At 39.5% G+C, this 27,572-nt stretch overlaps 1 protein-coding gene across 3 annotated transcripts in view; it reads right to left on the reverse strand.

Moving 5' to 3' along the window:
• Positions 1-6,163: 6,163 nt before the first annotated feature.
• ACTR2 (actin related protein 2) overlaps positions 6,164-27,572 on the reverse strand; it is a 48,155-nt gene continuing 26,746 nt past the window's right edge. For all 3 annotated transcript variants that reach the window (XM_003830901.7, XM_003830902.7, XM_034953278.2), the window contains 6 exons: positions 26,336-26,408; positions 23,558-23,694; positions 21,727-21,876; positions 16,036-16,181; positions 12,237-12,369; positions 6,164-8,852 (listed from right to left, as the gene is read on the reverse strand). In XM_003830901.7, the coding sequence (XP_003830949.1) occupies positions 8,682-8,852; positions 12,237-12,369; positions 16,036-16,181; positions 21,727-21,876; positions 23,558-23,694; positions 26,336-26,408 (810 nt within the window). In that variant the 3' untranslated portion in view covers positions 6,164-8,681. The remainder of the gene's footprint in view (positions 8,853-12,236; positions 12,370-16,035; positions 16,182-21,726; positions 21,877-23,557; positions 23,695-26,335; positions 26,409-27,572) is intronic.

A 27,572-nucleotide genomic window follows, 5' to 3' on the forward strand; every position in this document is an offset into this window, starting at 1 on the left:
CCTTCCTAAGAGTGTCACTTCAATTTCTGGAAGTGGAGCCAGGTATCTGCATTGTCACTAGCTCAAGAGAGTCTCAGGCACCCCAAAGTTTGAGAATCACTGGCCCGAGTGTTGCTAGAAATGCTCGGAGAAGGGGCGAAGGTGGGAAAAAATGGAGCACCTACGGTGACTCGGAATTCACAGTCTAAATGGAAATCGTTTACACTGATATTGTCACAAATCCAAGCTATCTGGGGTGAATGGTTTCCTGATTTTTTCTCCATAAATCAATGTGGATATTCTTGGCAAGCTCTGCTCCTCTGCAGGGTGGGCAGCTGTGAGTCAAGCTGCCTCCTCTTCTCTTGACCTTGTCTTCCTGCCTTTTGCAGATGCAATTCTTTCCCTGTCTGCCTCACAGCTAATTATTTCAGCAGACAAGCTCAGAGCCTGAAGAAAACAGGGTGTATTCTTGAAAGTAGTAACTGTACTGAAATTTAGTGGGAAAAGTTTCTCCTTTAGCCCTATCTTCTGAGTAAAATCAGCTAGTGGTGTGAGCTGCCATTTGGTTTAGGTTGCCAGTTAGCAAATCATGCCTTCTGAGTTTAAGGTACTCTTTAGTATTCTATTTTATCCTAACAGTTCAGGGAACTTGGGAGCAGCAAAGGTTTTTGCGATCTGGGCCAAAGTCACAAGTTTTCTAGTTTCAATGGTGGGGATGGGGGTGGAAGAACCATAAATCCAATCCTCTTTAGACTCTTAAAACATGGAATTTCATTACATAAATCATTCTCTTCACGTATTTGTTCAAAAGTGCAACAAAACAAAGCTTTCATTTAGGATATTCAAGGAAGCCTGTCTTACTGTTATTAAAGCACCTGAGGGAGGATTTGTGTTGGCTCACACCACAAATCTTAGCTTCTTTTGAATGGTATGAACAGAAAAAAATGTTTTTTTTTTTTTTTTTTTTTTTTTTTTTTTTTTTTTTTTTTTTTGAGACGGAGTCTTGCTCTGTCTCCCAGGTTGGAGTGCAGTGGCGCGATCTCGGCTCACTGCAAGCTCCGCCTCCCGGGTTCACGCCATTCTCCTGCCTCAGCCTCCCAAGTAGCTGGGACTACAGGCACCGGCCAACACGCCCGGCTAATTTTTTGTATTTTTAGTAGAAACGGGGTTTCACCGTGTTAGCCAAGATGGTCTCGATCTCCTGACCTCGTGATCCGCCCGTCTCGGCCTCCCAAAGTGCTAGGATTACAGGCGTGAGCCACCGCGCCCGGCCTAGAAAAAAATGTTTAAGGCATAAAAGAGTTGCTATGAAATGGAAATGATGAAGATCATTTTCATGCAACGCTAAGACTGGTCGGATTAACCAAAAGAAATCAACATAAAGTTGTCATACCATTTAAAAAATAGTAGCTTAAAGTCAGAAGATAGTTTTCCTCACACCACCTATACCTTGTGTTTCAAAAACACAAATGGTGAACACTGGCACTCCCCAAATCCACATTATGAACTGCATTCTGTATTAGGGGACCATGTCAGTTTTGATATCATAAGAAACATAATTATAGCAGTCATTAATGTGTGGACTGTTGGTCACCATAAACAATTCAATACTTCCACTTTCGAACAAGTTGCATCCAAAAGTTCATTTGTCAGTTGCATAGAACTTGAAATACATATATGCTCTCTAAAAGTAAAGCTACATCTGGTAGGTCGGTTTCTTGGCCCGATTATAAATCACTTTCATGTATCAAGCAGCTAAACTTGTAGCATTAGCTGTACTAGCTTGAGTTCAGGAAGCTGGAACACTGCAAGTCGGAAGTGAGGAGAAAGGAATGTTGAAATGAGCAGTTTGCTTTGGTTATTTTACCACTTCCAGCACTCAACTCTCATCTACCAAGGTGAGCTTGCCCTAAAAAGTGAGCTTGCTCTAAAAACTGAATTTCCTCAGGAACCTACCAATTTTCTCCAATGCACTCCTTAGGCCAAAGTTACAGACCTTCCTTTCACTTACATCACAAAGAGCTGCTAATCTCCCCTAGGCGTCAGTGTGAGTCTCTGGATTTCCTTTTAATACAAATGGATGTGTAAATGACTGATGGTGCTTTAACCATCCCAGAACTGGCCTTTTTAATGAAAAGGTGTTTATCATCCATTTGAACTGAAGATCCATTTGGGGGAGGTGGAGCAGAGGTCAGCACACTGGCAAAAGATGGTCTCTAAGTGGTTCCGGCTTCCCAGGGCTGCTTCCTGTGTCACTTCTGAACCCATCTGCTAAAAGCCCTAGTTTTCCCCAGGAAGAGGAGGAAAGAAGGGCATTGCAGGTGTGGGCCCAGGAGAGTGGTTCATACTTTGAAGCCTGACTGTCCTCTTAGCCCCTAAAACAGGAGTATGAGAGTTGTGGGGGAAGAGTTGGAAAACAAGCAAACCCTCAGGCTCCATTCGGTGGTCCAGAGTGGGGCTCAAGGGAGCCTGCTTTTTTTTTTTTTTTTTTTTTTTTTTTGAGATGGAGTCTCGCTCTGTCACCCAGGCTGGAGTGCAGTGGCTGATCCCAGCTCACTGTAACCTCCACCTCCTGGGTTCAAGCCATTCTTCTGCCTCAGCCTCCTGAGTAGGAGTAGTTGGAATTACAGGCGACCGCCACCATGCCCGGTTTGTACTTTTAGTAGAGACAGGGTTTTGTCGTGTTGATCAGGCTGGTCTCGAACTCCTGACCTCAGGTGATGCCCCCCTGCCTTGGCCTCCCAAAGTGCTGGGATTACAGGCGTGAGCCACCGCGCCCCACCTAAGAGCCTGCATTTTTAACAAAAGGAACATGTGATTCTGACCCCATACTGAAAAAGACATTTGAAGGACAAGTAATTTGTTTTAAAAATACAGATAATCATACTTTAGCTACATCACTTCCTGTGGGATGTTTTCATTTTAGAGACTCCTTTAGAATTCCAAGTTGTGTAAGCAGGGAACTTAGAGGTTGAATATTATCTGCTTGAATTCCACCTAAACTACTAAGTAAAAGCAAAACAAAGAGGACAGCCTCCTTAATTGATTCTTTGAATCAAGGTCCTTTAAATTGTCACCATAGTTTAGGTTCCACTCCTTCCTAATAGCTCTTAAAAAAACACATCTGGAGGTAAATTGTAGGTTTCCAATAAAGGGGTCAAATGTGTATTATCAATTTAACAATTGAGCCTCAGTTAAGGCCCAAATTTCTTACTCTTCAAACACTAAGTTGTCACAAAATATAAAAATATAAGAATATATATATGTAAACATAAGAAAATATGAAAATATAAGAATTAACAACTCAGAAAACCCTTAGATTTTTATATATTATTATTATTGAGATGGAGTCTCGCTCTGTTGCCCAGGCTGGAGTGCAGTGGCATGATGTTGGCTCACTGCAGCCTCTGTCTCCTGGGTTTAAGCAATTCTCCTGCCTCAGCCTCCTGAGTAGCTGGGATTACAGGTATGCGCCACCACACCTAATTTTTTGTATTTTTAGTGGAGACAGGTTTTGCTATGTTGGCCAGGCTGGTCTCAAACTCCTGACCTCAAGTGATCCGCCTGCCTCGACCTCCCAAATTGTTGGGATTACACACTATGCCCAGCAAGATTTGGTTTTCTAAAGTAAAATAGATTGCTTAATTTTCTTGTGCACAGACACCTCGAAAAAAATCTCAACCCCTACAGAACATCAAGGCACTCACATAAACATACTCATTTAAAATGATCCAATTAATATTGTGGCAGACTTTTAGAATTTCCCTAATTTCTTAAAACCTCCTTTGATATTAATGCGTTTGCATTCACATTTTTATGATTACATTTTCTGTTTTTTGAGATGGAGTTTCACTCTTGTTGCCCAGGCTGGAGTGCAATGGCACAATTTCGGCTCACCACAACCTCTGCCTCCCGGGTTCAAGTGATTCTACTGCCTCAGCTTCCCAAGTAGCTGGGATTACGGACTTGTGCCACCACACCTGGCTAATCTTGTATTTTTTAATAGAGACGGGGTTTCTGCATGTCGGTCAGGCTGGTCTCGAACTCCGACCTCAGGTTATTGGCCCCCCTCAGCCTCCCAAAGTGGTGAGATTACAGGCCTGAGCCACCGTGCCCGGTCGTAATTACACTTTTATGCACAAAAAGTATAATTTTAAAAATCCTTATCCTTGAGAGTTGAGGCCCTTTTTCAAACCCATATTTAAGGAAGAACAAATATTTTACTCACTGGAGTTTTCTTTTTACCAATTTTTTAAAGCATTCATCAGGCAAAAGCTCCACTTGCTGTGAATGGCAAAGGGTACAGTTCTTAAAGGCTACCCTGGGCATAAGAATCACTTTGTAATACCTTTGTGATTGCTTTCTGCACTTGCCAACCCCAAACCTTTCAACTGGTCCATGAAAATCTACTCAACATTCTCTAATTCTTCTATTCCTACGTCAAATGTTTCATGGAAAATTATATGCCAAGTCTTTTCCAGTCTTTCCTTTTTTCCTCTGGTGGGTGGGAGGAGTTGAGGGGGTAGATATGAAAGAGACAGGAACTCCATTCTGCCAAAAAGAAGAGATAAATCATTTGAATTCCCCCTACTCAGATATTTTACATCTGCACATAACGCAAACTAAGACACTTATAATAGGCAACAAGACTTTTTGTCACTGCCAGTCTAGATAATTTAAACAAAAGTAACTATGGTTCAATAGCTTCTTTCTTCCTAATTTCAGATGTTAAACAATACAAAGAAAGATGCTTTAGAATGTTTTTAAAATGTTATATTAATGTGAACATCACTTGAAATTTTTGTAATAGCTGCCTTATTTTCACCTCCTCTAAATCAAGTTTATTTCTATTCTATGACTAAAAGTTCCTTTCAATATAATGGTTAAAGTCACAAATTTTAGCCTTTTAGTTATTCACACATGCAAACATGCTTTCCCAGGTACGTCCCCTTACCTCCTCCACTTACCTCTGATGTAGCATTTTTCAATCTTCAAAGAGGTCAGAGATTTTTGAGCCAGAGGAAAAAAGTATCCCAGTATTGTGTGTAGTTGGCCAATTAGTCCAAGGTTAGACAGCATGTTAAATATTGAGCTTAGCCGGGCGCGGTGGCTCACGCCTGTAATCCTAGCACTTTGGGAGGCCGAGGCGGGTGGATCATCTGAGGTCGGGAGTTCGAGACCAGCCTGACCAACATGGAGAAACCCTCTCTACTAAAAATACAAAATTAGCCGGGCGTGGTGGCGCATGCCTGTAATCCCAGTTACTTGGGAGGCTGAGGCAGGAGAATCGCTTGAACCCGGGAGGTGGAGGCTGCGGTGAGCCAAGATCGCTCCATTGCACTCCAGCTGGGCAACAAGAGTGAAACTCCGTCTCAAAAGAAAGAAAAAATCGAGTTTAGATTAATCCTCGAGTTTCTGGTTCACTTTAGTTGGCTACCCTCTTTGATGGTTCTAAAATTAATACAGTTAATAAACTCACTCAATTGTATAATGGTCAAAGTTTGTGGGTGGAGGAAAAAAATGAAGTGCACTGAGAGACATTCATTCCATCAAGGGCACTATGCAGTGCCTGGTATTTTCTTCCTCCATTACATATGGAGATAGCTGTTATCACATTCTTCTTCCGCAACTCAGAAGAAACTAGATAAAACACCAGAGACAACCCTTACGTTCGTTGTCTGGGACTCCGGCCATGAAGCGGGCAATGAGGTTTGCACATACAAGTCCACGAAGAAGGAAAGGCAAAAATACTCTCTCTACTCTCCAGCCCTCATCCTCAAGGCTAGTATAAAACAAGAAAAGGTCAGTTAAATGTATTTTCATCCTTCTTTTATTTGTTAAAAATAATATGCCTAAAAGTCTGCAGATGAGCTAATATGTCCTTGAAAGGGGGCATGTTACATACAGGTCTCTTCAGCATTCCTAATTCTGTGAAAGCCACCTTAAATCTTTTGGGAGACAAAACAGTTTGTTGGAAGAAAACAGCCTCTGATGTAGCTATAAATTGCTATTCTATTTTCTTATGTATTTATAAAATCATACCAGAAATAATGAGTTGTTTTGTCAATAATAGAACACTGACATGAACTTGACCTAACAACTAGCATAAAGCTGTCAATTCATCTTGCATTAACAAGAAAATGAAACAAGAAATAACTATTAGAAAGAAATGACAAAATTCAAATTGACTTTGAAAAAATCTAATTTTATTTTCTCAATCAAAATGAAGTATTTCATGTTAATTTAGACTGTTTAGCTTTCCACTGATATCTCAAGATACTTTCCAGATATTAACAGTACTCAGAACTGTGTAAAAGTTAACCACCAAAACCATGTTTTAAAGAAAAAAGTTTAAATGTAAGACTAATGTCTTGGGGACTTTACTAAATGTATTTCTTAAAAAACCCTTCTCAAATGTAGAAGTATTGGCAATTCTAATTTAAAAATTTTAAATTTTTAATTATTGGAAATTTAAGTAGCAATAGTTTCAAGAGCTAAGAATCAGATTGCTTTTTAAAACAGAATTTTTTTTTTTCCTGAGGGACTCATACTTGACAACTCCAGTTAAACATAATACTCCACCCAAATCCCAAATTTAAATGCATTATGTCACCTTGGAATAGTAAAATTATAAAATGGTATTTCTAAATTATAATATATATACATAATACACCATTTTAACCGTCACATTTACCAGCAGAATTATGAAATCAAAAACAAATTCTACATTCAAGGGACAAACGATAAATGCTCTTTCATTGTTTTAAGAGTCCATTCCATTCTTTGTTGTTTTCTACTCCCATATTTTAAAATTATGACCAAAGGAGCCTGAAGGCCAAGTCAATCCCATTTCCCTGAACCCAACTGCCAGTAGGTACTGGCCCTACATACGCGTCCTTTAACAAGCCCCGTTCTCAAAAGGCTGGGGATATGTATATAAGAACTTATTCCAAAGTGACTCTAAGATCCATGTTCCCAAGATCTAGTACGGGCTATTCATGGTTCTGAGGCATGTCCAGCATGCAGGCAAACTTATCTGTTCAAATTGAGGTAAAACAGACAAAAAACACTTAATATTAACAGAAGCTACATAATTAAAACTAACCTTCTGCTGCTTATTTAAGCTAATGATGCATTCTTACCAAACAGAGACCCTCAAGTCAATCATTTCTTTTGATTTTAGTTACCACCCCCAAATTAAGCCTCTTCTTTCAAAGCCATTATTAGTTAAAAAAAAGTTTTAAAATGAAGAAAAATATTTTTTCCAGAACTTGTATTTTGTAATTAGTGTGATGCAATTTCTTTTTATTTTTCAAACTTAGAAATAACTCATGTATGGTACTATTTGGTATTTTTTTCAGATACCAAGGAATACCGACAGGATTCATAAATAGGATTTTCTGACACTGGCAGGAAAGTCTGCTAACGTTTACAAAATACCAAAGACTCTTCTTTCAAGCTTCAAAGATGGCTGAGAATTAACAGTTATGATTAGTTTTTCAGTACAAATAAAAAAATTAAATCTTGATTTTTTTGGCCAACATTTTAAACAGTCAAATTTTACTGTATTTCCAGGTTTCAAATCAAAACAAACAAACAAAACAACTAATGAAAATTACCCAACTGGCAACAAGTCCTGTATTCCAATGTTATTTTTAAACCACCAATTATAACCTACTGCCAGTAATTATTTGTAAGTACCTGCTTGTTTTATTAAGCACTGGTCAGTTATATAAAAGAATAATTTGCAAGAATGATACTTGGCAATGGGTTACCTTAATGCTTCTGAAATAAACAGAAGCATTAACAAAACACCAGATCTTAAGCACTTTTAAATCTGTAATTTGAATTACCCAAAGGATTTTTAAATGTTACTTTTCCATTGAAGGACTGTAGGGAGTCTAATCCCAGCTAACATGGTTGATTTTAAAAAACAAACAAATCCCTAAGCCACATAGTAATGGAATACTACACTTGCTTTTTATATCATATGGAAACAGCTCCAGGCAGAGCACAAGTAGAAGAAAACCTGCCAAATCAAAGTACTGTAAATAAAGTTCCTCTACGTACTCCAGTTGACAAAACCTCAAAAATAAAAATCAGAAGACCACCCATTGTTACCCTCCCCCCCGCAACAAAACCCACGCAAAACACTTTAGTTCTGAACCTAACATTTCCCTAAGAAGTTCACAGGAGAAGCTTTAAGGTACTTAAAGCTGCAGCAGTACAGTTGAAAGCGCCACATTACAGAGGAAATGCCCTAAAGGGTTCAGCAGCTGCCCACCCATCCCGAACCACCCCCCATCCCAGTAATATGTAAAAGCTCCTGTTAAAGTTTTGTTTTATGCTAATAAAGGCATACCACCTAGTGTGCTAAAGACTACGACTAGCAGCATTAGAGCAGTAAAGTGAAAACAGGAAGCCTACAGGAATGATCTAAATGCCTACTTAGAAGAAACAAAGCAGCAGACAGAATCCTTAGCCCTCTAGTCTATGTAGGGAAGCAGTTGAATTAAACTCAGATTTACCCACATTAACAAAAATTTAACAAAGCTTCCCCAAGACACCAGAATAAAACTTGACCTTTCCAGTCAAAGGGCAGAGAGAGGCCTCTTCCATGTCCTGGAGTTGAATGAGTTCAAAGATTGGCAATAAAGGAAAAAAGAAAGCATTACGGGTATGATGGGAACAAGCTTTGGAGTTTATCGAACAGTCACACCAAGTTTCTCTAGCACACGGACACCCTTTTCTTGGTACTCTTGTCGGGTCATCCAAAAGTTGTCTTTGTCTTTCATGATATCCGCTAGAACTGCACCACCCAGGAATACCATGTGCTTTCTGCGGGGTGGGTCTTCAATGCGGATCTTAAATTTCTAAAGGAGAAAGAAAGGATAATGAAACGGTACATGTGCACAGTGCTTTCTGCTTTATGAAAATGGCTTTTTAAATATATGCTCTCCCTCAAACTTGCAACAGTCCTGTAATATAAGTAGAACGGGAGGATTTGGTACCTGAGGTACAGAAACATTTAGTAATTTGCCCAAAGCTCATATTTAGGAGACCACACATCCATCCCAGCATGCTTGGAACAGTCCTGATTTACACGTGGTGTCCCATCATTATTAATACCACCCTTTCCATTCTTGAGTGTCCTAATTTGATCAGTAAATTACATGACTTAACACCCTACTGAGAGACCAAACATCCAAGACATAATTAGAGCAAATTTCCCATCCAATGGCAGATGACCACTTGGGAAAGTCACTTTGCTGTCAAGCAAAGTCTGGATAAGAGGACTTGCATGGCCGGGTGTGGTGGCTCAAGTGTAATCCCAGCACTTTGGGAGGCCGAGGCGGGCGGATCACGAGGTCAGGAGATCGAGACCATCCTGGCTAACACAGTGAAACCCCGTCTCTACTAAAAATACAAAAAAATTAGCCGGGCATGGTAGTGGGTGCCTGTAGTCCCAGCTACTCGGGAGGCTGAGGCAGGAGAATGGCGTAAACCTGGGAGGTGGAGCTTGCAGTGAGCCCAGAGACTCAATCTCAAAAAAAAAAAAAAAAAAAAAAAGAGGACTTGCATGACTTCTTCAAGGTCTCATACTGTTATGATTCTAGTCCAGGGCAATAGAGTAAAACTGAAGTTCTTTTCTTTTAAGCAAAGCTTACTTTCTATTGTCTCAAAATCAAATGAAATGTTCTTAAAATAAACAAGGCCAAATATGGTCAAAACAAATCATCAGGATGTTATGAGAAAATGAACACAGTAACCAAAATTAAAGGCAATTGGGAAAAGTTTTATACTCTGTAGCTACTATTAAGTGTCTAGGAAGGACACATCCTTATCTTTATGGTTGGTCAACACCTGAAAGAGAAACCTTAAAATGACATAGCAAGTTTTTCATTTACAGTATCACGATCTGCAAAAAAGACCCAATGTAACTATGTCATTCTAAATCATTTGTATATTTATGTCACATAAATGAACTGTAAGGGTTCTAACAATCCAAGATAAAGAAAAACATCAGTTTATTTACCAATTCTGAGACTGTTTTAATTGTTCCTTTTACTTTCTTGCTCTTACATAGGGGTCAGCAAACTTTTTTTGTGAAGGGCCAGATACTTGAGGCTTTGCAGGCGTGACAAGTACCCAACCCCACATGTAGCTAGAAGGTGCCCACAGACAATATGTGACAACAGGTAACATTACGTAAACAAATGGGCTTGGCTGTGTTCCAATAAAACTTAAAAAAAAAAAACAAACCAGTTTTGGCAAAAGGGCTATAGATGCCCACCTCTACTCTAAGGGAAACTTAGCTAGCCCCTGAAGACACTGCTTCTGTAAATACCTCAACTGCTTTACTGTTTCTCTCTCACACACTACCTTAACCCTGGAGGTTTGGTAATATGAGTTCTTGCTCTTCATTGCTGCTTCTATCTCGCTCATCCCTAAAACTCCATAGCCCCACTGAAACTCATTCTATCAGATCATTCCATCTACCACTCCCTCCTTGCTGAACTCATCTACAGATTCCTACAGACAAATTGCACCTGCTGTCAAGCAGCTGAACAAGATAGGAAAGAAACAAAACATCTTGCTATAATGTATCACTAACCTCAACTGAGCCCTTCCTGCTGCATGGCAATCCTATTACATTTCTCTATTGTCGCTTCCATTCTCCAAAACAACCATTTCAACCTCCTCCTCTATTCTAAAATTCTACCGTCCCTCCCCTCCTCTCAGTGCCTCCTAACTGGTCTCTCTATGCCCACCTTTGTTCCCTCTTCCCCCAAGAGTCTATTCACCACACCAGACTTAATGATCCTTTAAAAATATACATCAGATCCTATCATTTCTCTGCTTAAACCGCCCCCACACCCAAGACTTTCCATTTCACCAGGAGTCAAGCCAAACCCTTTACCATGGCTGAACAAGACCTGCCCTCCTGCTACCCTTCTGACCTCATATCCCACCTGCCCCCCTCCCTTGCTCACTCTGCTCCAGCCACACTGGCACACTCCCACCAACCTGGGGCTTTTGCATTTTTCCTGCCTGGAAGATTCTTCCCCCAGACAGTCACAAGGCTCACTCCTCTCACGCTCAACTTAGGTCTCTGATCAAAAGTCACTTCATCCAAAAGGCCTTTCCTGATCACAGTTTATGAAGGAGCACACTACCTCCCCAACCACTAACATTTTCCAGCTCTTCACCTTACTTTTCTTCATATCACTTATTACCACTAATACATTATTTAGACTAAAAGCAGGGATTCTGTTTTCATTGTTTTGTTTGTCCCCAGCACCTAGACCTATGTCTGGCACCCAGGAGTTCAAGAAATGTTTGCTGAATAAATGATCACCTGAGATTAATTATAAATTATATGTAAAACTCAATAAAATCAGAAAAATAAGTGAAGTACTTAGACAGTATGGCTCCTTTCCAGTCTGTTAATCTGTTTAATGTATGTGAGCCCATACTCAATTTAATTTCAACAATGAGTCATATATGAAAGATGTAACATACAGTACTCTGTAATACATAATCTCATTATCTAAAACAGTTGATCAAAGTCAGTGAGACAAAGCTCAGAGATTAACTCAGGATTAGATAACTCTTGGTTAAGTATACAGCACATACTGTATACTTCACATAGTCCAGAGTCTGGTGGAAAAAACACAAAAACCTATGCCAAAGAAACATCAACTATTTCTAGTTTAAAAATTTCTTTCTACTGTACATACCAACAACAACCAATTAAAGTCTGTTTCAAGAGTTATGACAGTTACTGGAATGCAAAAAATTTTGAGACATGATGTTTTTCAATCTGACTGAGAAGACAACATATGCAACAAATAAAGTCAGAAATATGAGATAGCCCAAGAGAAGTGCTGAAGGCTGATTGCATATCCAAAAAATAAGTTTAAAAAAAGAACAAAACTCAAGTGGGGCATTTATTTCCCTATAGTACAGCAGGTTCTTCTCATGCATATACAGGTGCCTCAGAGTCCGTGCTGGTTGTTACAGATGAACCAGAACTTTTGGCCCTGACCTCACCGCCTCCATCCACCAACTCTATAGAGGTGACCAGAGCTTATCTTGAACTATTTCCTTCTTCCTATCATTTCCAGGATGCACTTGACTGCAGTAGGAATTTGTTTTGGAAGACGTCTTGCTCCCTCTGGTGGTTGTCAAGATTCACAAACTACTGTATAGCCTTTTAAAAGAATGTTAGTAATAGTTGATTTACTAATACTTACAGAAAGTTTTTCCACATCACCCTTCAAAACTCGTTCTAAGTAAAGCTGTTTAAGTTCTCGTTCCAACCGTGATGGCAGGCCAGGATACATAGTAGACCCTCCAGAAAGCACAATGTGTTTGTAGAATTCAGATCTAGAAAGGCACAGTGGTTATTCATTTGGAGTTTTAGGTTAGGAAAATGGTATCTCAGGGTTACTGTTACTTATGTCAGCCTCGGGGTTGCTGGGAGAATTAAATAAAATTCCACATGTAAATCACAGGGCTGAATATTTGCTGTTATTACTACTGTGAAGTAACGACCCCTCTTTACATATAAAATCTTTTCATAATTTTGATGAAAATAAAATACTTCTAAAAGTATATAATACACTTTTTTGTGAATATAACTGAGACTTCTAATAATGACCAAGATTTACATTACAAACTATTTTATCACATGCTTCCCTAAAGCCACTAAGATGTGGTTGTTTACTATAATTAGCCCTATTCTACTTTAATCCAGAATTCCTGCTTTTTAATTTTTCATTTATCTGTTGTAGTTTTCTCTTTTTTGTTCCTTTGCTTAGAGGCTGTCTGCTGTTATTTTTGGCTAGACTGATGTGTATGCTTCTTATAGCAGTACCCTCTTTTCTGATACAGTACCCTGCTATCTACTGACAGCAGTACCCTCTATTCTGATATCTATGAGATCAGAAAATCCAATCTAAAAAGACTGCATATGTAGTAAAAGTAACAGAATCTGAGCGAGGGTCTGAGGAATAATTCTCACAGTAAAGTTTGGGAGCTGATTTGCACCCATTTTGGCCTTTTTCAACCTGGCTTCCAGGTTCTCAATGGCTAAAGCTACTGCAACTCTAACAAAGCATTGCTTTTGTATTTAATTGCCAAAGCAAGCCCAGTGAATGTCGCATAAACTAAGCAGTTGAAATACAGATTCATGTGATAAGTACTCACAAGCATTTACATGTACATTTTCAACATGCAGAACACACAAAACAAAATTTGAGTTGTTCCACTTTGCAATGCAAACTCTGTGGAGAAGGTACTGAATCTGACTCCGCACTTTAGGTACGTCGAAGCTCTAATCAGCAACAGGCATGTACTTTTCTTTTTTTTTTTTTAATACAGAGTCTCACTCTGTCACCCAGGCTGGAGAGCAGTGGTGTGATCTCGGCTCACTGCAACCTCCGCCTCCCGGGTTCACGCCATTCTCCTGCCTCAGCCTCCCGAGTAGCTGGGATTACAGGCACCCGTCACCACACCCAGCTAATTTTTTGTATTTCTAGTAGAGACGGGGTTTCACCATTTTGGCCAGACTGGTCTTGAACTCCTGACCTCGTGATTCGCCGGCCTCGTGATTCACCGGCCTCAGCCTCCCAAAGTGCTGGGATTACAGGCGTGAGCCACCGCGCCCAACTGGCATGTACTTTTAAATACAATTTTGCTGTGAATGAACATCAAAGAACAAAATCATCTCCCTAATCCCTATCATGAGAATTTACCATAATTATGACGGCTAGATTCGATTTCTGATCATCTTCCACCAGGTTTATAGCTTGTTATGAGTCAATTGCTATTTTTATTAATTTCTATTACTATCCTGGCTCCAAAGCCATCCCATCAAAATTAATTAGGTGGCTATTTAACTCAGGGTTACACAAATAAATGCTTGCTGTACAAAATGCTTCTGGGTGAATTCCTCTATAACCTGAGTGTAGAGAAGGGATTTCTAACTATGACTCAAGCTCTAGATGTAATAAGACTATAAATCTTTTTATATGACTAAATAAAAACAAACTTTTGCATGGCCAAAACACTAAGAGCAATAGACAAATGGCAAACAGAGAGAGTATCTGTGAAAGATATCAGAAAGCTAAAAGAAAACTTTTCAAAACTGAAAAAAAAAAAAACCCAAAACTCCAAAATCTACAAAAAGCCATTAACAATTTGCCAAAAAAAAAAATTTTTAATGTCCCTTAAGGCCGGGCGTGGTGGCTCACGTCTGCAATTCCAGCTACTTGGGAGGCTGAGGCAGGAGAATCACTCCACCCAGGTTGCAGTGAGCCGAGACTGCACCACTGCACTCCAGCCTGGCGACAGAGCGAGACTCTATCTCAAACAAGTCCCTTAAACATATAAAAATATGTTTTTTATACATATATATATATATGTATATATGTTTTTTTTTAGGAACTTTCTTTTGTGGTGGTGGGGAGAGACAGGGTCTCACTCTGTCACCCAGGCTGGAGTGCAGTGACACAATCATGGCTCACTGCAGCCTCTACCTCTCAAGCTCAAGCAATCCTCCCACTTCAGCCTTCTGAGTAGCTAAGACTACAGGAGTACACCACCACCATACCTGGCTAATCTTTTTGAAAAAAATTTATGTAAAGACAGGATCTCCATATGTTGCCCAGGCTGGTCTTAAACTCCTAGGCTTAAGCAAACCTCCCACCTCAGCCTCCAAAGTGCTGCGATTACAGCCAGAAGCCACCACCCCTGGTTTGACTTCACTCTTAATGACAGAAATAAAAAGTAAAATTACACTGAAATAATTTCTCACTCATCAGATTGGTGGAAAAGGATAAACGATACAATTGCCAGAGAGGGAAATTTGGCAATATCTAACAAAAATACATGCATTTACATCAAACTAAGAAGTTTCTCTCAGCACTTTGGTAGGCTGAGGTGGGGTGGATCACTTGAGGCCAGGAGTTCGAGACCAGCCTGGTCAATACGGCAAAACCCCATCTCTACTAAAAAATACAAAAAAAAAAAAAAAAAAAAAAAAAAAAATTCTGGGCATGGTGGTACATGCCTGTAATCTCAGCTACTTGGGAGGCTGAGGCAGGAGAATCGCTTGAAAACGGGAGGCAGAGGTTGCAGTGAGCCAAGATTGCACCACTGCACTTCAGCCTGGGTGAGAGAGTGACATTCCGTCTCAAAAAACAAACAACAACAAAAGAAGTTTCTGCACAGCAAAGGAATTAATCAACAAAGTGAAGATATAACCTATAGAATGCGAGAATATATTTGCAAATCAGACATCTGATAAGTGGTTAATATCCAAAATATGTAAGGAACTCAAATCTCAAATGACTCAATAGCAAGAAAGCAAATAACCCAATTAATAAATGGGCAAAGGACCTGAATAGACATTTCTCAAAAGACATACAAATGGAAAAAATGCTAAGCATCCCTAATCATCAGGGAAATAAATGCAAATTAAACCACAATGAGATATCACTTCACATCTGTTGGAATGGCTATTATCAAAAAGAGGAAAGGTAACGAATACTGGCAAGGATGTGGAGAAAAGGAAACCCTTGTACACTGCTGGTGGGAGTGTGAATTAGTACAGCTATTACGGAAAACAGTATGGAGGTTCCTCGGAAAGTTAAAAATAGAACTACCATATGATCCAGCAATTCCACTACTGGGTGTATCTCCAAAGGATCTGAAATCAGCATGACTATGTAAGAGAGTATCTTTATCCTTAGGAAACACCAACTAGTAAAGAATTGATGCATTTAATCTACCCTCAAACGGTTCAGAAAAAACAGAATGAAAAAGCAAACATGAAGAACATTAGAATTAGTAAAATGGTAAATCCAGATAAAGGATATAGATAAGTTTTCTGCATTTTTCTTGCAACCTTTCCGTAAGTCTGAAATTATTTCAAGTAAGTTTATAAACTTAGTCATTCTATTTAATTCCATCTATTTCTGATAAATAACTTTAAAACTATTTTCATGATTTTTCTGATAAATAACTTTGAAATCACCATTTCTAATGTACCTGGTATCAATGTCAGCCGCCTGAATTGTGTTAAAAAGCAATTCAGCAACACCAACTCCTTCAACATTGATCAAGTGAGGCTGAAATAAAGCTTCTGGTGCTTCAAATCTCTCTCCCCCAACTTTGATGATACGTCCATCTGGGAGCTAGAAACCAAGAATAATCAGGTACTAATCAGCAAAAGATTAAAATTTCCCAGTGTTCTCCGGAACACTAGTACTTATAAATACATCTGTTCTGTAACCAAAATCATTACCAACAACAATTTTTCCTAAAATATATTTGGGGAAGAAAAGGTAAATTAAATAGATTTAGGTAACTGCTCTTATCACATTCTGTTTTGCTTTTAAAAATGTTATGCCAGGCCGGGCGTGGTGGCTCACGCCTGTAATCCCAGCACTTTGGGAGGCTGAGCTGGGCGGATCACAAGGTCAGGAGATTGAGACCATCCTGACTAACACAATGAAACCCTGTCTCTACTAAAAATACAAAAAATTAGCCCGGCGTGGTGGCGGGCGCCTATAGTCCCAGCTACTCAGGGAGGCTGAGGCAGGAGAATGGCGTGAACCCGGGAGGCAGAGCTTGCAGTGAGCCAAGATCGCGCCACTGCACTCCAGCAGGGGTAATAGAGCGAGACTCCATCTCAGAAAAAAAAAAAAAGGTATGCCACGCCCCCAAATATCAGGAATTTCTTGGAGAAATCACTGATGCATGAGTGCATGATGTTTGCAGCAAAGCAGAAACAAGCATCACTGACCAACCATTGTATTTTGATTATTGCTGGTATGTGTTACTACGGTTTTATAATTTTAACATATTTGTGATTTTATGGATATTTCTGCTATGTAGAACAGACATGTTAAACACTGATTGACTGATTGATTGAGACAGAGTTTCTCTTGTCGCCCAGGCTGGAGTGCAATGGCACGATCTCGGCTCACTGCAACCTCTGTCTCCTAGGTTCAAGCAATTCTCCTGCCTCAGCCTCCTGAGTAGCTGGGATTACAGGCATGTGCCACCACGCCAGCATATTTTTGTATTTTTAGTAAAGACGGGGTTTCATCATGTTGACCAGGCTGGTCTTGAACTCCTGGCCTCAGGTGATCTGCCCGCCTCAACCTCCCAAAGTGCTGGGATTACAAGCATGAACCACTGCGCCTAGCCACATTAAACATTTTAAATAATTTTATGTCATCAAATAATTACTCTGTGAAACTATTATTTTGCCAAAATACTTTATAACATGTGTACCACTTCTATCAAATCATTTAATCCAAAAAATGTCTTATGATCAAAGAAGTTTACAGAACACTGGTCTAGACTATTTTTATTAGGCAATTCTGTTGTATCCTACTAGGTCCTAATACATTTTAAGTAACTGATAAATATAATTTCAATTTAAGCAAATAAGATTTAAACAAATCAGGTATCATATTATGACTTTGTACAAAAAAATCTTGTCAGTCACACATCATGTTCATATTTAATTAAATGAGAAGTGTTAAGTAGAAACTTCCTCTCATAACACCTCACAATTCACTGGATTGTCCTAAGTAATAAGCACGCCCATGTATGCTAGCATTTGACACATTTCCATGAGATACCAGAATTAATTTTACATTAACAGGTCTAACAGTACATTTATAATATAATTTTTTTTTGAGACAGAGTCTCGCTCTGTTGCCCAGGCTGGAGTGTAGTGGCTTGATCTTGGCTCAGTGCAACCTCTGCCTACTGGGTTCAAATGATTCTCATACCTCAGCCCCCCAAGTAGCTGAGATTACAGGCATGTGCCACCACGCCTGGCTAATTTTTGTATTTTTAGTAGAGACAGAGTTTCTGCATGTTGGTCAGGCTGGTCTCGAGCTCCTGGCCTCAAGTGATCTGCCTGGCTTGGCCTCCCAAAAGTGCTGGGATTACAGGCATGAGCCACCATGCCTGGCCCTACAATACATATATATATTTTTTGAGATAGGGTCTTCATCTGTTGTCCAGGCTAGAGGGCAGTGGTGTGATCATGGCTCACTGCAGCCTCAATCTCCCGGATTCAAGTGATTCTCCCACCTCAGCCTCCCAAGTAGCTGGCACTACAGATGCACACTACTATGTCTGGCTAATTTTATTTTTTGTAGAGACGGGGGTCTTGCTTTGTTACTCAGACTGGTCTTGAACTCCTGGGCTCAAATGATCCTCCCATCTTGGCCTCCCAAATTGCTGGGATTACGGGGAAGAGCCACCGCGCCTGGCCAATTACAATGATTGTTTAGATTCCGGCTTTGGTCCCAGCTACCTAGGAGGCTGAGGTGGGAGGATCACCTAACCCTGGGAGATTGAGACTGAAGTGAGCCGAGATCATGCCACTGCACTGCAGCCTGAGCAACAGAGTGAGGAAACCCTGTCTCAAAACAGAAAGAAAAAAAAAAAAAGGTTACCAAAACTTATACTCTTAAAAAAACCACCTCCACCTTCAGGTGGGTTCACATGAAATCACCCAAAATATCTGGAAAAACTTCACACAGCAGATCTTATTAGCAAAACCTCCTTCCTTAAGCACTTGAAGCCTGATAGTGTGGCTTCTCTCCATTCTCTGGCTGCTGGCCAGCATGGGGTCAAGTTTTCTAACCACCTTAATGAACTGTTAAAACTGCAGGCATCCCATTTCTTTGCACCAAATCTTATCCTGTTCTGTATTTGTCCACCCATGTCCCTCTTCACTTATTCATCAGCTTATTACTTTATACTTAGTATATGTGTGTGTGTGTATATATATATCAAATATATATATGGATTTTGTTTTGTTTTTGAGACAGGGTCTCGCTCCTTCACCGAGGCTGGAGTGCAGTGGTGCAATCCTAGCTCTCTGCCTCAAAACTTGAGCCTTGAACTCCTGGGCTCAAGCAATCTTCCCACCTCAACCTCTCAACTAGCTAGGACTACAGGCACGTGCCATACGCCTGGCAAATTTTTGTATTTTTTTTGTAGAGACAGGGTCTCATTATATTGCCCAGGCTGGCCATGAACTCCTGGCCTCAAGTGATCCTCGTATCTCAGCCTCCCAAAGTGCTGGGATTACAGGTGTGAGCCACTACACCCAGCCTATTTGTATATATTTTTGTAGCCTACCTCAAATTCTTTGAGAAAAGAGAGAAGGAAGAAATAAAACATGTTTTACATTCCTAGTTTGCTTATCTTTTGCCCTGTGCCAGCCACTTTCTTCCAAAATAGGTAGATGGAAAATCAGACAACTAGAGAAACTGTCAAGAAGACTTCAGGAAGGAATCTCCAGAGCAAATCTGGAGATGATTAAGTTACAAAATGGGTTTACTCCTAGAAGAAAACCTAGCCAATACCATTCAGGACATAGGCATGGGCAAAGACTTCATGACTAAAACACCAAAAGCAATTGCAACAAAAGCCAAAATTGACAAATGGGTTCTAATTAAACTAAAGAGCTTCTTGCACAGCAAAAGAAACTATCATCAGAGTGAACAGGCAACCTACAGAATGGGAAAAAATTTTTGCAATCTATCCATCTGACAAAGGCTTAATAACCAGAATCTACAAGGAACTTAAACAAATTTACCAGAAAAAGACAAATAACCCCATGAAAAAGTGGGCAAAGGATACGAACAGACACTTTTCAAAAGAAGACATTTATGTGGCCAATAAACCTAAGAAAAAAAGCTCATCATCGCTGGTCATTAGAAAAATACAAATCAAAACCACAAAATCTCATGCCAGTTAGAATGGCGATCCTTAAAAAGTCAGGAAACAATAGATGCTGGAGAGGATATGGAGAAATAGGAACGCTTTTACACTGTTGGTGGGAGTGTAAATTAGTTCAACCATTGTGGAAGACAATGTGGTGATTCCTCAAGGATCTAGAACTAGAAATACCATTTGACCCAGCGATCCCATTACTGGGTATATACCCAAAGGATTATAAATCATGCTACTATAAAGACACATGCACACATATGTTTACTGCAGCACTATTCACAATAGCAAAGACTTGGAACCAACCCAAATGCCCATCAACGTTAGACTGGATAAAGAAAATGTGGCACATATACACCATGGAATACTATGCAGCCATAAAAAAATGAATGAGTTCATGTCCTTTACAGGGGCATGGGTGAAGCTGGAAACCATCATTCTCAGCAAATTAACACAGGAACAGAAAACCAAACACCAAATGTTCTCATTCATAAGTGGGAGCTGACAATGAGAACATATGGGCACAGGGAGGGGAACAACACACATGGGGCCTGTTGGGTGGGGGGCGGCAAGGGGAGGGAGGTATAGCATTAGGAGAAATATCTAATGCAGATGACAGGTTGATGGGTGCAGCAAACCACCATGGCACATGTGTACCTATGTAACAAACCTGCATTTTCTGCACATGTATCCCAGAACTTAAAGTATAATAAAAAATAAATTTAAAAAATTTTTAAATGGGGGTTTACTGAATATTTGGATCACTATCTTAACTTTTTTTTTTTTTTTCCCCGACATGGAGTCTTGCTCTGTCACCCAGGCTGGAGTGCAGTGGCACGATCTCAGCTCACTGCAACCTCTGCCTCCTGGGTTGAAGCAATTCTCCTGCCTCAGCCTCCTGAGTAGCTGGGACTACAGGTGCCCACCACCTTGCCCAGCTAATTTTTTGTATTTTCAGTAAAGACGGTGAAACTTCACCATGTTGGCCAGGCTGTTCTCCAACTCCTGACTTCAGGTGATCCGCCTGCCTCGGCCTCCCAAAGTGCTGGGATTACAGGCGTGAGCCACCGCGCCCGGCCAACAACAAATTTTTTATAATTACTTTAAAAATGACTATTTTGCATATATTTGTGAATATGTAGAGCTAGTATGCATCATATGGTTTTAAAATACTTGCCTTCATTGCCTATTACTGTTTCATTTTAGTAATAACTAGATCAAAGATGAGACCTGGAAGTACTTTATACTCAGATGAATTTAATAGGCTTAAGATGGTAATTCATTAAAAATTCAAGTAGGATCAACTCCTCTGGTGTTATAAACTATAACCAGGTACTAAATCTCATTAGTTACAATTTCAAGTTAACATTTAACACCTCATTAAAGAATATTAAGTCAGGAAAGGCTGCCACCTACTGAATTAGTAAAGCAATGCTCTAGAATGACCATTTCCAAAGTACGTTTCTTAGACCACTAATCCCATGAAATTCTGAAAAGTCCTAGAGCATAAGTCTGAAAAACACGCATACTATATTAATTGTGCACATATTAGCATACCAAAGGCTCTGAGTTCTACAGTGAAGTGAAATCAACTCTTTCCCAAACTCATCTGACAATGTAATCCTTTTTAATTTTTGTGAAATGCTTATTAGCATCTCAGGGAAATAAAGTTCTGTAAAACATACGTTGAGAAATGCTATGCCAAATACTAGAATCTCAAAATAACATCTCGCATCTAATTATATCCTAGTATAGAGAGTAATTTATGATTCTTGCCTTAATTTGCATTATATGGTGCCCTAAAATAATTAAATAGAAACTTAATGTAGAAAGAGACATTAAAAGTCACACATATACATATGACAACAACCCAAGACAAAAATACTGATTCTAAGAAAACCTCCTTAAGCTGACACCAATAATCATGGCTGTCCACTTTAAAACACATATATATTATACACTGGAAACACTTACTGTATAAGATTCAACTAATACTGTGGTTTCTAAGGCCAGTTTCTGCTCTTGCTCAATATTATATCCCACGTAACACAGTTTTTCTTTAATCATGCGAACCGTTTCAAAATCAGCAGAGTGGTTGAAGGCGTATCCTCGCAACAGAAGTAGCTGGTACAAAACAATAGCAATAAGTTCATAATACATCTGAATGAGTTGTACTCTGCAAAAGCTAGTAATGCTCATTAAATATGTCACATCAATAACAAACAGAATGGGCAGTGGATCCTCAGCTCCTACTATTTCAGAAGCAGGATTTTATCTGCCATAAAAGGATTTATATTTCAGTTTCAGAGAGGGTAAAAGAATTAACAATTCATAAGTAAGTCAGTAAAATGACTAGAAAAGTCAGTTTTTGAAAAGCACTGCATGAGTACTAATGTTTTGATAGTTTTGATAAACAATCAAAAGTATATTAATGAATAAATATTATTTTAGTACTGGACTCCTGTAGCCTGCAGGTTGCTCACACAATTAATGCCATATTTATGAAATGCCCCCAAGTCTTTACAAGTTTTATCTTTAGCTTCTAGTACTGTGTCTGGCACATATTAGAAGGACAATAGCATTTGTTTAACGAATGATAAGGGAATTATTGGGATACTCAAACGTATAATCTCCATTGTTACATTTCTTAAATGCTAGAAAATACTACTATTTTTTTAAAAACCCACTGAGAGAAAAAAAAATTACTAGACTTTACAAATAAAAAAAAAATCCTCTAATATTTGAGTCTGTGTTCTAAAGACAACCCCAGAAATTCTGTTGGTTACGCTTTGAATTTTGGCCTAAAATGAGAGTATTATAATTCTCATTAATTTAATCTCCCCTCATGAGGAGGATTACTTTAAATGAGACTGAAGGAACCCAATGTCAAGGTAAAGACAGTGCAACCCAATTTAATGCAGAGACAGGGTTTCTTAATAGCAGCACCACTGACAGACTATACATTGTTTGTTGTGCAGCCAGCCCTATTAATTATAGAATGTTCAGTAGCATTCCTGCCCAGCTCAGACAACCAAAAATGTGTCCAGAAATTGCTAATATCCCCCAGAGGACAGCACTGTCCCCTGGTGAGAACCACTGTCCTGGAGAGGATAGACTGATTATAGAATTGTGGTATAAACAATTTTCTAAATTTTATTTTAATATTAAAAATGATATATGTTAGCAAGTAGACACCTTATGTACTTTCTCCAGTAATGTTTTAAAGAAAATTATAACTAGTTATATTCAGAAATAAACTAAAATAGTAAATATTAAAAACTGCATCTATTCCATGAAAACTACTAAATATTAAAGTCTGGCGTATTTGGGCTGTTTTCCTCAAATATCATTAATTTGCTATCACTGTATTTTGTAGGAAAGGACAAGAGCAGACAACCCAACCAAGATCATGGCTTAAAACATACCTGCTCAAAGAAAGGTTTTATGGCAGAAACCTTTTATGCCTGAGCTGTCCAAGAAAGTTTCAAATTAGGGGTCTCTTCTATCCTTGAAATATCTGTCTACTCACTCCTCAGGAATAACAAATATAATTATGTAATGATATAATGTACTCTCATTAGTATACAGAGATCATGTGTGTACACTTTTTTCCTTGTTTTTAATGTATTTTTTTTCTTCATGTGTATAAATCTTATATGAATTTTTATATAAATAAGGGAGGTAATTGGATAATTTCTCTAGTGGTACAGATTTGCTGGAATCCTAAAACGATAGATTCAATTCTGTGTTAAGGTGGTAAACAAATTACAAAATTTAATTTCCATGATATTTTCCTTTCACTTACCTTGATAAGATATCTAGTTATATCCCTCCCAGCAATATCCAGTCTCCTGGTAAGATGAGGGAGAGAAAAGCCTTCATATACTGGGCAAATGTGAGTCACACCATCTCCAGAGTCTACCACTACACCAGTCAATAAACCTGCATAAAAGCCAGGGGGATTTAAATAAAAAGTCAAATCAGGAAAACCAAAGCCAGCGAGTTCCAAATACAGTAGGGAAGCCAAAACAGAAACGTAACCAACTAGAAGCCAGAATTTATTATTTAGTTATTTTGCAGTTTGTTTCTAATGCATAAGTATTAAAGCGAGTGTTCTCTTTTAAGACTTTTAGTCTACTATTACGTGCTGTCCAAGGAGATGAGAAGAAACAGACCCTGAGACCGAGGACTGAAAAACAGGACTTTTTTTTCCTTTTTTTTTTTTGAGACAGGGTCTGGCTCTGTCACCCAGGCTGGAGGAGTACAGTGGCTCAATCTAGGCTCACTGCAATCTTCACTTCCTGGGTTCAAGTCATACCTCCCACCTTAGCCTCCTAAGCAGCTGGGACTACAGGCATGCACCACCATGCCTGGCTAATTTTTGTAATTTTTTTGTAGAGACAGAGTTTCGCCATGTTGCCCAAGCTGGTCTCAAACTCCTGGCCTCAAGTGATCTGTCTGCCTTGGCCTCTCAAACTGCTGGGGTTACAGGCGTGAGCCACCACACCCAGCAGAACACGTTCTTAAAGCTCTGTACAATTCTTTATTTTTTTCAACTTAGATAGTTTTGAATATACTACAAATAACATATACTGTGTGTTCTGGAAAAATGCCTATTGATACTAGACAGCTAGAAATCTAAGAAAAATTAAACATGGCTAGCCAAAGCATCACTTTGATTATTCACTGGAACTTATAATAAAAGGCAATGTCAGTTAAACCTCATAATAAAAGAACAGCAAAGAAGCTGCTTTGTTTCCCATGTTTCCTCAACCTCCTGGGCTCAAGTGATCATCTCACCTCAGCCTCTCAAGTGGCTGGGATTATAGGCGTGTGCAACCACACCCAGCTAATTTTACTTTTTATAGAGATAAGGATCTCACTATGTTGCCTAGGCTGGTCTCAAACTCTGGAGATACAGCAATTTGACCACCTTGGCTTCTCAAAGTGCTGGGATTACAGCCATGAGCCACCATACCTGGTCAAAAAAACTTTTTTTATTTATTTTTATTTATATATTTTTTTGAGACAGAGTCTCACTCTGTCGCCCAGGCTGGAGTGCAATGGCACAATCTCAGCTCACTGCAACCTCTGCCTCCTGGGTTCAAGCGATTCTCCCGCCTCAGCCTCCCAAGTAGCTGGGATTACAGGCACATGCCACCATGCCCAGCTAATTTTTTGTATTTTTTTTTTTTAGTAGAGACGGGGTTTCACTGTGTTAGTCAGGATGGTCTCCATCTCCTGACCTCGTGATCCACCCACCTCGGCCTCCCAAAGTGCTGGGATTACAGGCGTGAGCCACCGCACCCGGCCTAAAACTACCTCCTTTTTAAGTGGATATAATTCCTTGATGCAATAAGCCTCATAAAACTCATATACAGCCCTTGAATGTTGTACTCTTTTAAAAAGAAGAGGATTTCCATTGCAAAAAAGAAAAAAAAAAGCAGGAATTCACACCATCATCAATTCAAAAATACTCCCAGGAACACTGACTAATCCAAGAATTTACATTTTATTTCCCAATGAGCCCTCCCTACCCACCTCACCTTATTTTCTACCACTTCCATCAGGTCACACACATACTGGCCTTTCTCCAAACACACTTGACCCATTTCCAGTGCCACACTCTTTTCCCACTGGATTATCCCCTGAAGTGCCTAAAAGACTCCTTGGCACATATCTGACAGGCCCAGACATTCTCAGTAAGTTCCTGTTGAATTTATAAGACCATAAAAAAAAAAAGAGCTCTCCCAACGTGGCCAATATTTTATTTCCAATAAAGAGGGAGGCAGTTGCTAATGGCAATATCAAGAGAATATATAAGTAGTCCCCTCCATTAAACCCACCTCAAAAGTTAGAAATGCACTCCCAAATGTTTACCTTCTCCTTTTTAATCTACTATATATTTGACAGGCATGATTTTATGCTACCTTTTTGAATCTCTGCGTATTTTTTTTAACTCAAGCCAATTCTGGGGACAAATTCCATGCATAAAAAATTAAAATAGCTATGCCAGGCACAGTGACTCATGCCCGTAATCCCAGCACTTCAGGAGGCTGAGGCGGGCGGACTACCTGAGGTCAGGAGTTTGAGACCAGCCTGACCAATATGGAGAAACCCCATCTCTGCTAAAAATACAAAATTAGCCAGGTGTGGTGGCACATGCCTGTAATCCCAACTACTTGGGAGGCTGAGGCAGGAAAATCACTTGAACCCAGGAGGTGGAGGTTGTGGTAAGCCAAGATTGCACTATTGCACTCCGGCCTGGGCAACAAAAGCGAAAATCTGTCTCAAAAAAAAAAAAAAAAAAAAAATTAAAATAGCTTAAAAGAGAGAATATTCTATTTTTTAAAAAATAAGTCTTTAAGCCTTTTTTTTACCTTAAATACATATTTAGCAAATAAAAATGTATATAAAATCTTATTTCACAAATTTTAAAAACTGAAAATATTTCAAAGTGTGGTATATAAATAATGTAGTTTTCTGGGGCTTATAACTTATTGAGAAACCAAATTCTCAGACATAAAACATACATAATAAATGTTTGATGAAGTGATTTTTCTAACAGTTAAGCTTAACCTACCTTGAGCGTACAAAGTCAGAACTGCCTGGATGGCTACATATACACCGGAAAACTGGTAAGTTTCAAACATTACCTGTAAATGCAGACAGAAAGAAAAAAACTGGTATTTAGAAAATTACATAATAAATAAATGTTTTCTTCATGGTCACAGAGTGAATTAATCGCCCAAAATAGAATCAAATGGACCTGAAATAGTCTTCCATTTTCATCAGCTCCTCTTATTTCTTATTAAAGTCCTGCTGCCACAGAGCTCCAAATCTGAAGACAGATTTCTAAGTCCCCAAGCATTTCGTAAGCGTGACAAAGCAAAGATTTCTTAGTGTATTAGTTAATGACTAATTAGTGTGAAAGAAAGCTCTCTGTATTGAACAAGACTTTCTTAATTGATGTCCCTTAAGGGAAATTCTTTTTTTTTTTTTTTTTGAGATGAAGTCTCTGTTGCCCAAGCTGGAGTGCAGTGGCGCAATCTTGGCTCACTGCAACCTCCACCTCCAGGGTTCAACTGATTCTCCTGCCTCAGCCTCCTGAGTAGCTGGGACTACAGGCATGCACCACCATGCCTGTATTTTTAGTACAGACAGGGTTTCACTATGTTGGCCAGGCTAGTCTCGAACTCCTGACCTCATGATCCACCCACCTCGGCCTCCCAAAGTGCTGGGATTACAGGTGTCAGCCACCACATCCAGCCAGGGAAATATCTTTTTTTTTTCTTTTTTTGAGACGGAGTCTTGCTCTGTCGCCCAGGCTGGAGTGCAGTGGTGCCATCTCGGCTCACTGCAACCTCCACCTCCCTGGTTCACGCCATTCTCCTGCCTCAGCCTCCCGAGTAGCTGGGACTACAGGCGTACACCACCACACCCAGCTAATTTTTAGTATTTTTAGTAGAGACAGGGTTTCACCGTGTTAGCCAGGATGGTCTCCATCTCCTGACCTCATGATCTGCCTGCCTCGGCCTCCCAAAGTGCTGGGATTACAGGCGTGAGCCACCGCACCCGGCCGGGAAATATCTTTTAATTCGAAGACAAAATATAGAAATTGCTTTACAGAGCCTCGTACCCCCTCCCTCAATCTGGGCCAAGAGTGTAGCTCTGTCTACCCTGAGCCGCTTAAAAATTAAAAGAAAGAAAGAAAGAAAAAAATAAAAAACCCAGTAAAATGCCACGGCAAAGACAAAAATCAATGGTTAATTCCTGATTGCTGGAAGATACAGAAATGGCTTAGCTGCTGAGCCCAGTCC

Source organism: Pan paniscus, chromosome 12 (genome assembly GCF_029289425.2).
Source record: "Pan paniscus chromosome 12, NHGRI_mPanPan1-v2.0_pri, whole genome shotgun sequence".
In the NCBI taxonomy this organism is placed as follows: Eukaryota; Metazoa; Chordata; class Mammalia; order Primates; family Hominidae; genus Pan; species Pan paniscus.